General features: G+C 35.8%; 1 protein-coding gene across 1 annotated transcript; it reads left to right on the top strand.

Moving 5' to 3' along the window:
• The first annotated feature begins 2,371 nt into the window (after positions 1-2,371).
• LOC106342121 (dof zinc finger protein DOF3.1-like) lies at positions 2,372-3,562 on the top strand. The gene has a single exon (XM_013780965.1). The coding sequence runs from the start codon at positions 2,723-2,725 to the stop codon at positions 3,317-3,319; it is 597 nt and encodes a 198-aa protein (XP_013636419.1). The 5' UTR covers positions 2,372-2,722; the 3' UTR covers positions 3,320-3,562.
• Positions 3,563-12,331: the final 8,769 nt, after the last annotated feature.

The following is a 12,331-nucleotide window of genomic DNA, read 5'->3' as shown; positions in this document are numbered from 1 at the left end:
TTAGTGGTAATTGCCCTATATTTATGTCATACTAACCTAGGTTCGATCCTTTCCTTCGCATTGTTTTTTCATTTTTTACGAAAAAATAAATGAGATGACGTGGCAACTTCGAACTCTTTGATTGGTTGATTTTTCTATTATACGTGAACGTCCTTTCCATGGCTTATATTTGCTTTTTAGTATTGTATATATATATTAGATGCTAATCACGTCTGGTTCTTTGCTAACTTCTGATTTTTGATCAAAAAACTACTTCTGATTTTATTTATATTTTATAGCAAAAAGAATTTAAGATGTAAGAGCATTCGCAATGAGTCCTTAGGAAAAAAATAATTAAATAATCAGTGGATTCCACCAAAAGTGAAAGATTCAATCCCTAAAATTCTTAAATAAAGACTTTTTTTTAGTGAATCTTGCACTATTTGCGGGTCCCCATGATATGTGGCGATCCGCGATTAGTTGATATATTTTTTTTATCTGAAAAGAAAAAAAATAATACTTAAAAAAATCAAAATACATTTTTTCTAAAGACTTATTTTTGGGTAGCACCGTTGCGGATGCTCTAATGTTCTATATGCAAGGACTCTGCATGGATGAGAAAACTCATTGGACAATGGGCGGGAGATAATAACTGTTTTTGTTGTCTTTTGTTTGACGTCTTCTTTATTATATATTATATATGTTCTAAATGAAGAAATAAAATGCGAATTCTCTAACAAGAAAAATGTTTGAGAGTAAAAGTTATTGAAATCGGCGTGAAGATATTGAAATTAAACGGAGTTATATTATATACAAAAAAAATGTTACAAACTCTTTGTTGACAGTTCAACAATATGGGAACATTTTCACTGAATATCCCATCGTAAATCTTTCAAGGCAAAAGCTAAAGAACAATGTTTGCATCAAGGGGCGCTTGCTATGAATCCACTATAGACTAAGAACTGATCTCTGCAGATCGTAAAGATCAAAATATAGAAAAAAGAGTAGAGAGACTTTTCGCCATGAAAAGGAAAAGGCAGCACTGTTTGTTTTTTGGGGGCTTAAAGGTAAGAACAAATATAAGAAAACAAAGGGATACGTAGAATCGATATTGTCTAAACATATGAAGCCAAACAACATCTTGGCACCAAGACAGGAGTATCCAAATATGTTGGCAAAAGTTACTGCCCCCTCGATTTGTACAAAAACCTTTTTTCTAACATTATTTTCTTTCCAGTTTATAATGTAAAAGTTTTAATCTTTGATCTTTTAGATTTGTATGTTTACATGTTTCCATTAAAATAAAAGAGATAATTGTGTAAATGATACACAACATAAGAAAACTTGATAATGAAGTTTGTCTAACAATTAATGAGATTAAACTGCAATGACTTAAAATCACGTTTGTTATTTGGTGGAATTTTAAAAATATAAAAGAACAAGAGATTCGAAAAATATGAAATGAATACCTTTAAGAGAAAATGACTAGGATAGCACTAAAAAAGTTTTTGTCACAAATATAGCCTCTAAAAGTAAAAAAGACCAAAATATCACTTAATGTTTTATCAAAAAAGATAAATATACATTTATACCCCAATGGTAAATTAATTTAGACATTAGGATTTACAGTTAAGGGGTGGGGTTTAGGATTTAGGGTTTAGGGTTTAGGGTTTAGGATTTAGGGTTTAAGGTTTAGGGTTTAGAATTTAGGGGTGAGGTTTAGGGTTTAGGGTTTAGAGTTAAGGGGTGGGGTTTAGGATTTAGGGTTTAGAGTTTAGGGTTTAGGGTTTAGAGTTTAGGGTTTAGAGTTTAGGTTTTAGGGTTTAGAGTTGGGGAATGGAGTTTTGGGATAAGATTTCAAATTTTGAAAAATAAAAAATAATTAATTTTTTCAAAAGATAAAATGCTATTTTGGTCATTTTAGTTTTTGAGGGCTATTTTTGTGACATAAACTTAGAAATGTACCATTTTTGAGATTTGCCCTACTTTTAAATAATTAATTATAAAATAAAATTTGGAATAAATATTTTTGAAGATTATAAAACAAATTTCAAAATTTAAAATTTAAAATAGGATTTATAATAATATAACTTATATCCTATAATTTAAATTATGTAATGTTTAATGGGACAAATGAGTTTTCATTTTATAACTTTAGCCAAATTCTCTTAAACAAATTCAAATTATTTTTGATCCCTCCAACAAAATGACATCAAACAAAAACAACTCTACGATGGTATTAGTTAGAAGAAGTGAGCAAGTCAACGTGAATTTTCAACACCACACTGTTGTCATCTAATCATAAACGAATACAAATTTAATAATTAATCACAAAACAATAATCAAAGGAAGAAGATTACAGAAGCCACTAATCTTTGTATTTGGGTTGCCCTATAAGACAGGTCACACACCACAGCTCCCAAAGCTTGTCCTCTCGTCGTTTAGACTTTTATCCCAACACTCTTGTCCTTCCCTCTTCCTCTCTCTGCTCCGCTCCAGATCTCTGTAGAGAGAGAAAGTGTTAGTTTTGTCTTATTTATGTGTCCAGAATCACTTCCTTTCTCTATAAAACCTCAAAACCCATCACTCTCTCTTCTCTAACTCTTCAACCGGTCTGAAACTGCAATCTACCATCTCCAAAATTCTATCTTTTTTGGTTCTGTAAAGACTCTGTTTTTCTATTTTGGGAATTTGATTAAAAAGAGAGAAAAAAAAGTTTTCTTTCGTGAAAGGAGAAGAAGAAATGCAGGATCCAGCAGCTTATTACCAGTCGATGATGGCGAAACCACAACAGCAACAACAACCGCAGTTTCCGGTTCAAGAACAGCTAAACTGTCCTCGCTGTGACTCACAAAACACGAAATTCTGTTACTACAACAACTACAACCTGTCACAGCCACGTCACTTTTGCAAAAGCTGCCGTCGTTACTGGACCAAAGGCGGGGCTCTCCGTAACGTCCCCGTCGGTGGTGGAACTCGCAAGAACGCAAAACGATCGACCACATCCCCTACTTCTCCTTCCAACAACAAGAAGACCAAGAACACCGATCCGGATCCTAATTCACAAAGCGCGCACAAACCGGATACGGAACCGACCCGGATGTTGTACGGGTTTCCGATCGGAGACCAAGACGTGAAAGGTATGGAGATGAGTGGTGGTGGGAGTTTCAGCTCGCTTTTGGCATCGAATATGCAGCTGGGTCTAGGCGGGATCGTTCTCGACGGGTCGGGTTGGGATCCGGGTATGGGTTTGAGGAGGAGCGAAGCGGGTAATGGAAGAGGTGGTGGTGGTGGTAACCCGTGGACTGATCTGGCTATGAACAGAGTGGAGAAAAACTGAAGAAAGTAGAGCGTATTTTGGTAAATTATTATGAAGCTGTAAAACTGATTTTATGTGCCACGTAGACAATGAACAGGTTTGATGAAATGACATGTTATGTCATTTTAGTTAATAACTTCTTTTTACTAGTGTTTTTTTGTAACTGAACTTTATTTACTAGTTCCTACTTCCTTTTGTTCTTTAGGTTTCTTAAAATACTAATCTTGTGTGTATTATAAGGAGATTTTCGGTTTCATTTTCTTATTTAAGTTCAATAGTAAGATGAAGAAATGTTGGTAAAAGAATTAACCACAAAACTTGAAATGAATTTTCGAGTTAGTATAATTCTTCATTAATAAATATCTTTGGTATCCTTTTCTAGAGTGAGAACTCCATCACATTGCTATTATTATTTTATTCTGAACCGTGAGGTATTTCGCCGACGATTTTATTGCATTCCGCTTGTCATTAGTTATTGGTAATTAAGTTTGAAAACGATATTAATTGAAACCCTTTTCAAAACTGTCAGTAGAATAGGCTCTTACTTCTTATGCTATTCGATACTATTAGATTAAATAATTGTGCACGAACCGACACAGATAAACAACATTCTTACGGAATGTGACATTCGTATTTGTAGTTTTATGTACTATAATCACTTTAGGTACCTAGGTTCTCTAGAACCATGATATTAAATATTTAACCGACTCCCTAATCCCTGTACTAGTAGTCGCCAGTTCTCTTGGGTTCAAAATGGCGTTTATTATGTCACAATTTATATAGCGATGAAATGTTTTAGTTCAATATTTCGATATAAAGAAGACAAAAGTATAAGTCGTTAAGAAAGAAACAAAATTCTATTATTTTTATAAGAAGTGGAAAATATAGTTTCTCCCAATTTTTTTTTTACTCATGCTATTTTGCATTTATTGGTCCTTGAGACTTATCATCGTTAATTTTGTTAGTTACTACAACATTTTTTTTAATCATCAAGCTGTAACTGTTTCTCTCTAGTAGGAATGTCATAAATAAAAGGAATGAATATTTTGGAATAGGAAAAAATTGAACGATGAATAAAATAGAATTGAAACTGAAATTATTAATGAAATTGTTGATTCCACTCATTCAATTTATTCACGAGGGTTTATTTTGTGGAACAAAAGGAATGAATTTTACAAAAAAAATTCAATTTTGTTCCATTCCAAAAATGGAATATATGGAATTGTTTTGGAATGGTATTCAATGTGACTGGTAAATATTTTATGGAATGTTATGGAATGTTAAAACCATAGCATAATAGCCATTATCTACGACACATTCGTCAAAGACCATAACACTCACCACTCCTTATGAATGTAGTTGACGTGTTAAACGACTTTGTGGAATAGATTCCACAAAATAAGATGTGTTCCTTACTGATGGAACACTATGGATTTGAATTTGAGTAATATGGAATCGCTACGAAGATGGTTTTTTGACAAACAATTAACCATGGTTTAAATTGGATGCATGAGTGACTAAAATGTTGGTAGTTTAGTAATAATGTGAGAATTTTTTTTTCTGTGTTTGAAGTTTAAACAATCTTTGATTATTTTCTAAATTAGAAAATTTAAAAACTGATTCCCAGCTTTGAGATTATGACATAAACCTAGAGATTTTCACTGATAACAAAAAGGTGTATGCATGAGTATTATTGTTCGTACATCCGAGTAAATATAGTGACAACCTTCTATATTACATTTTGCATAAATCATGTTTTCTCATCATATTTGTTGATTGCACGTAACATCTTCTCTATTGGTTTAATTCATACGTATCATTGTTATCATATGCCTAATTTCTGAAAATGCTACTGACATGGTTCAATAAATTTGTTTTTGGAAATAGGAAGATTGATAGATATATGAGAAATCCAATATGTTTACAAAGATTTGATCTTCCGATTTGAGATATTTTGTATTTGACTGGGGAGACAAAGAACAACAAGTTGCAATTCTTTTTATGTTTATTATTTATTTTCTTCTTTTACCTTATCTATTTTATGTGGATAAAAATTTTCTCACTTACAATTTTTTTGTACAAAAATTGTGAATGAAATCCTTCGCAGGCGTGATTGCATGGAATGTCCAATCGAACTCTATGACCAAATGCACCAAGACAGGCCATATCTAATCAAATATTTAAACTCCAAGGTTAGAATTTTAGGCACTGGTTACTTAGGTTTAGACGTCCAATCAAACTTTAAGATTAAGAGCTTGTATAGAATACTATTTATCTAGTTAGAAAAGTCAAATTATATATTTTGAAAACACACACACATATATATATATATACTGAACATACTTGTGATAGAAAATACGACCAAATACTAAGCTCGATGGCTCTTCCTATACCATGGAACAAGTTTTGTATATATATCCTTTTTGTCAACCGAATATTATTATTCAATGAAAACAATTAATAACAACAACGTCAAAATGAAAAGGGTTGGCAAATTTAATGGTGGTCCATGCGGCTATGGATATTAGATAGTGCTAAGATACCAAATTTTTAATAATGGTCCGCTTCTTAAAAACTAATTAGGGAAAAAGATTTATAATCAAGAACTAAATTGGTTTAAAGTTGAACTGACAATGTTTAACTAAATGTGTTAAGCTATCATCTCTGAAATTGAAATTCCTCTTGTGATGGCCTCACCGTCTCATAGCTTATGACTTGTTTTGGTAATGGTCCACTCTTATAACAAGAGTCTTATTACATAACACATTTCACATGTCTTGTGGGGGCTGTCTTGCTCAGCTCATGTTTTTTTAATACAGTTGTTTTGAAATTTTTGGTTGATCTCTTAAATTGTCAATGAAAAAATTACAAAGGTATCTTGTGGGGGCTGTCTTGCTCAGCTCATGTTTTTTTTAATACAGTTGTTTTGAAATTTTTGGTTGATCTCTTAAATTGTCAATGAGAAAATTACAAAGGTACTTAGTTTTCTTTGGGTAGTAATTATAGTATTTACATTGGAATATTAACATGTTCTTTTTCCCTATATTGAAAAGTAAAAACAAAAAATAACAACATAATAACGTTGATTTATGCATATGTATAATCGTTCTTTGTTGACCTTGATCCGTGATTGACTCACAAAACAGATATCAATTTGAATATTTATTGTACTGATAAATTACTACAAGTGGAACAACTGCTATTCCTCTCACTGTTCTACATGTGACATCACTATCAGTCCAATTTATTCTTATTATTATTATCTCTTTGAATATAAGATATTTTATTTACGAATTTACGCTATTTGGGACCTACGAAAAAAACCTTGAAAAACACAACACATACACTATGTAAACAGGAAGAAGAAGATTGAGTCTCTCAAAGGAGATTTGGACGTCGAAATGTCACGAGCCACTGAAGACGAAATGCGTATCACAACCATCAACAAAGAACTACTTGAGGCCTACAGAGCGGAAGAAGAATACTGGAAACAAAGAAGTAGGCAGATGTGGTTAACCCTTGGAGATAAAAAACATAGGGTTTTTTCATGCTTCCACTAGAGGGAGAAGGGCTCGAAATCGACTTACCGTTTTGGAAAACGAAGAAGGAGAAGCTGTGTACAAAAAAGAATAGATCTTGGATCAGATCAATCTATATTTTTGTACTATCTTCACATCCTCCGGCCCTGACTGCACCGATACAGTAAACCAAGCCATCGAACCTTGCATAACCAAGGAGTTAAACGATGGACTCATCTCCATTCCATCTGCTATAGAGATCAAGGATGCTATGTTCTCTATACACCCGGATAAAACGCCAGGGCCCGATGGTTTCTCCTCGAGTTTCTATCACTCAAACTGGGAAACTGTCTCATCTGCAATAATAAAAGAGGTTCAAAATTTCTTCATCACAGGAACTCTGCCGAACACAATTAACACTACTCACATCAGATTGATACCTAAGATCCTAAGCCACAAAAGAGTAGTAGATTACAGACCTATAGCTATATGTAACGTTTACTACAAGGTGATCTCAAAAATCGTATCCATGAGACTTAAACCAGTACTAGAAAGGGTCATTCCAGGAAGGGTCATATCCGACAATGTATTGATCACACATGAGGTCCTACATTACTTAAAGACTTCTAGCGCTACAAAGAGATGTTCTATAGCTGTAAAGACAGATATCATCAAAGCTTATGACAGGTTGGAATGAGATTTTCTTCAAAAAGTCCTATCTAGAATGGGTTTTCATGATATCTACACAAATTGGGTGATGCAATGTATTACTACAGTCTCCTATTCCTTCCTAATCAACAAAGAAGTACTAGGTTCAGTGATACCTTCTCTAGGGATCCGACAAGGTAACCCTATCTCCCCATATCTCTTCATTCTGTGCGCTGAAGTACTGTCAGGACTCTGTCGGAAAGCTCAAACAAACATGGAGATAGCAGGAATCAGAGTTGCTCGCCACTTCCCTAGGATAAACCATTTTCTCTTCGCTGATGATACCATGTTCTTCACGAGATCCGATCCCACCAGTTGCCTAGCACTCACAACAATTTAAAAAAAAATATGAGGAGGCATAGGGCAAATGATCAATGCAAGTAAATCAGCTATCACCTTCTCAGCAAAAACACCCACAGAAGAGAGAATCAGGATCAAACAAGCTCTCGGTATTGGAAAAGAGGGTGGTGTGGAAAAATACCTTGGCCTCCCTGAGCTCTTTGGTAGGAAGAAGAGAGACCTCTTCTCGTCTATAGACAACCGCATTAAACAGAAAGCTATCAGCTGGTCGACTCGCTAATTGTCTCCAGCAGGGAAATTCACTATGCTGAAGTCAGTCCTCACTGCCACTCCCACCTTCGCTATGTCATGCTTCTTATTACCTGTAGGTCTCTGCAATCAAATACAGCCAGCTCTCATCAGATTCTGGTGGGATCCAAATGAATAAAAAAAGGGATATGTTGGGTTTCATAGGACAAACTGACTGAATCTAAATATGGTGGAGGTTTGGGTATAAAAGATATTCAACAATTCAACAAAGCCCTACTGGGCAAGCTATCTTGGAGGATCCTTACCAATCCTAATTGTCTGCTAGCCAGGATTTTGCTAGGAAAGTATTGCCACGCAAACGCCTTCCTGAAAGTATCATGTAGCTCCTCGCCTTCGCATGGCTGGAGAGGGATACTTGAAGGCAGAGACATTCTCATCCAACACTTAGGCATAGTGATCAGAAATGACAACTCTACAAAGCTATGACATGACCGATGGTTGTCTGTATCGACGCCAAAAGCAGCAATAGGACCAACAACCTTAGACGCAAAGGACCTAGTGGTTGCAGATGTACTCTCCAGAGAAACATGAATTTGGAACAGATAAGCTCTTGAAAAGCAATTCCCTACTCTGGTAGAAGAAATTCTACTCCTCCGCCCGAGTACTATAGGAGCTGAAGACTCGTACTCCTGGCTACTCGACAAATCGGGTACGTATACTTCAAAATCTGGATACCTATCACAACGATTGCACACAACAGCTTTGCCCGCAAACTATACGGTTCCAACAAACTTCAACTGGAATAAAATGATATGGAAGGCGCAACTACTCCAGAAAATCCAACTCTTCCTTTGGAAAGTAATGCAGAACGCGGTAACTACAAGTGAGAACCTTCAGAAAAGAGGCCTACATGAAAACACTAATTGTATTAGGTGTGGGGAACAAGAGACTACCATTCATCTCTTTTTCCACTGCCATTTTGCTCAACGAGTATGGGAACTTGCACCATGGTCCTCACCAGCTAATCTCACCCAAGCTCTTTCCTTTGGAGAAAAATTGGTGGCTTCATATCAACGCATTAACCTACCACCAGTAGGTACAAATATCAATCTATTCCCTTGGATAGTGTGGAATCTGCGGATTGTTAGGAACCAACTACTCTTCGAGAACATGACTTTCTCCCTACAAGACTGTCTAAGCAAATTAGTGATCACAGCAAGAGAATGGACGACAGCTCAGGATGCACAACCAAAAATCACCCCGCTGCCAAATCACGTGACAGCGTCTCTTGCGATTTCACCAACAACGCTCTTGCCGACAACCCTAATCTGCAATACAGACGCAGCGTGGAGATGAGATACAAAATCAGCAGGATTAGGGTGGCTCTTCACTGATCAGAATCTCACAGAGATCGGGAGAGGCTCCCAATTCCAAGACCAAGTCTCTTCAGCTCTCCTCGCGGAGGGGTTTGCCGTTCGCTCTGCTCTTCTACGTGCAGTATCGTCCGGGTACACCAACATCTGGCTAAGATCAGGCTCTCAAGTGCTTGTAAAAGCAATCAATCTGAAACATCGTCCGTCGGAGCTCTACGGGACTTTGACCGACATTGCTTCAATTTCAGCTTCTTCATTTGCTTCATGTCGTTTCTCTTATGTTTCTAGACTTCAAAATGGGCCTGCAGACCTCATTGCTAAGGCATGTCTTAGCAATGGGCTTGATGGACTCTAAACTCTAATTTTTTTTCTAATTTAATCAGTTGAACAAAAAAAATACACGGTTTTGAATTTTCTTGTCTAATAACATTGTAAATGATAACAAAACAATAATGTGAACGTTTCCAGGAATGAAAAATCAGATAAAGAGGGAGTGAAATCAAGAAAAGAGAAGAGATTACATAAGGAGAATCTTTATTTTATTAAGAACACTCAAAGATATTACAAGGGATTCTTTAGGATTCAACTCTCTCAACTTACTTAGCTTTGTGGTTGTACCTACATGGAGACGAGACTAGCCTTGTACATAATGATGTATGCCATATGCCAATCACTTCCTAGAGAAAGTTTAGTGATATGCTCTTCGCGTTGAAATCTCGTGTAGTCGTGTTATCATCGTCGTATTGACCCCACTTACCTGTTAAACATGTGTTAGAGGTGTTTTAAGTTTGAAAATAACAAGTATGTGAGCGTTTGTAAGCCTTTTTCAAAAAAAAAAGAAAAAGTATGTGAGCGTTGACATATAGTAATTCTGTGTGTGTTTATATATGTGTTAATTGTTATAATGGAAATACCACTCTCTTGCTTGACCCATGCAACCTAATGCCTAGAGTCTGCGCTTCTTCCTTTTGTTGATCAACAGTGAGATGAGATCATAGATTTCGGTTATGTTAGATGAAGCACCTACATAGGCAAAAGTGCTTTACTTGTTTGGAAATGATAACAATCATCAGAGATTCTGCTAGCTAAAGAGTAACAACACACATACTCGTGATTACTTTCATTGATTAGGGATTTATTTGCAAGTAGCCTTCTCTCTATTATTTTACAAAATTCTCTATGTCAGTGACTCACAAGGAAACTTTTGACTCCAACATATAGAACTATTACAGCACATTCCAAGCTAGATGAGAAAGATATTCAGAAGGGGTTCTTTAGGTGAATATACCTCCTTATTGGTTGCCTGTGGAAATTTTGGCTTTCTGATTACTCTCTCTTTTCCAGAAGAATCTCACAAACTGAACAGTCTAGTAACAGTTTAGAAGTAGCAATAAGTTCAAAATTTTATGTGGTACATGTTGGTCATAAAGCCTATAAAAAAGGACTGAAGGGAACCAAGTAGTGCAAAATGATAACCAGAGGCTAATCAACTTGGAAAGGAATCTATAAGAGACTCCTTAATGTAAACCGCTAGTACAGCCCAGATCGAGTTCTCCTTTCAGTCCTTACAACAACTATAAGAATTGGAACTCTTTATCATAGAACTGTCTAAAATATAACGCCAAATAGACAACAGTGGGAAACATGAAACATTTTGTATAGTAAAAAAACCGAATAGGATTATAAGATAATGGACCGCAAGTTTCATATCTCTAGGTTTCATGTAAAGAAGTTAAACTGTCAAATATTACCTTGTCGAACAGGCCTTTCACATACATGCCTACACACTATAACAAGTGCAACAATTTTTTTGATCAATTCCAAGCATCTCAAGTATTGCTCTCTGTTTAAAGATACTGCATGCTTGTTGACAGATCAACTGAGACCAAAAAAAAAGAAAGGAAAAAAATAATAAGCATTTGATATGATACTTCCTTAGAACCAACGACATCACATTCCTGTTGATCATAGCTGGGGCTTTAAGCCAATTGTGTTAATCAAAGTTATTCCCTAGTTTCCATTGAAACACGGGGAAAGTTAACTTGAATGCAAAAAGTTCCTCATTTGATCAAGAATAAGTAAAAGAAGCAGATGATGTTGATTGTTGAGCATTACAAGAACATAGACTAACCATCCAGAACGACATAGGTGCAACAGACTTGACACTTTTTGTAATGCCAACTAAGATAAGTTAACTTGAATGCAAAAAGTTCCTCATTTGATTAAGAATAAGTAAAAGAAGCAGATGATGTTGATTGTTGAGCATTACAAGAACATAGACTAACCATCCAGAACGACATAGGTGCAACATGACATTTTTATCGAGCTCACTAAATATCTCACGTGTTCCAACCGCACGTGAGCATGTGAGAAGTCTGATCCACATCCTCAGTCGAGCAGATTAATAACTACTGAGACAAGACCAAGAAGGTTAACACCCTTTTTCTTTAATATGTCAGCCTCCATGTGGGAACCAAAATTCGCACCGTCGATTTCCGTTTAAATTAGGAAACTAGGAAAATCCTAATTTCCCAGAGGTCCCGGATCTCTGCGAGAGCCAACGGCAAGTGACCAAATATATGCGGAAATCATGAAAAGATAACAAACGAGTTTAGAGAAAATAGTAGATCTTATTTCGAGTCCGCGTAAGAGCGTTGCGATCATTACAAGAGATCATAAAAGCTTTGGCCGCAAAGGTTGTCAGCGAGTTACCTAGTTCTAGCGGCCTAAAAGCTCAAACCTAGTTGAGTCGCAGCTCGATAACAAAAGACGAAGAAAATACATGAAAGGTTTTTGATTGATTTCAGACTGAACCTTATGAAAGGCTGCCTACGTACCCCTTTCGAGGATCAAGCCGAACGTAGTTCAAGAGTGAACCAAGAGAT

This window comes from Brassica oleracea, chromosome C1 (assembly GCF_000695525.1).
Source record: "Brassica oleracea var. oleracea cultivar TO1000 chromosome C1, BOL, whole genome shotgun sequence".
In the NCBI taxonomy this organism is placed as follows: domain Eukaryota; kingdom Viridiplantae; phylum Streptophyta; class Magnoliopsida; order Brassicales; family Brassicaceae; genus Brassica; species Brassica oleracea.
Note: the sequence above shows the minus strand (reverse complement) of the source record. Positions and strands in the feature narration are given on the sequence as shown.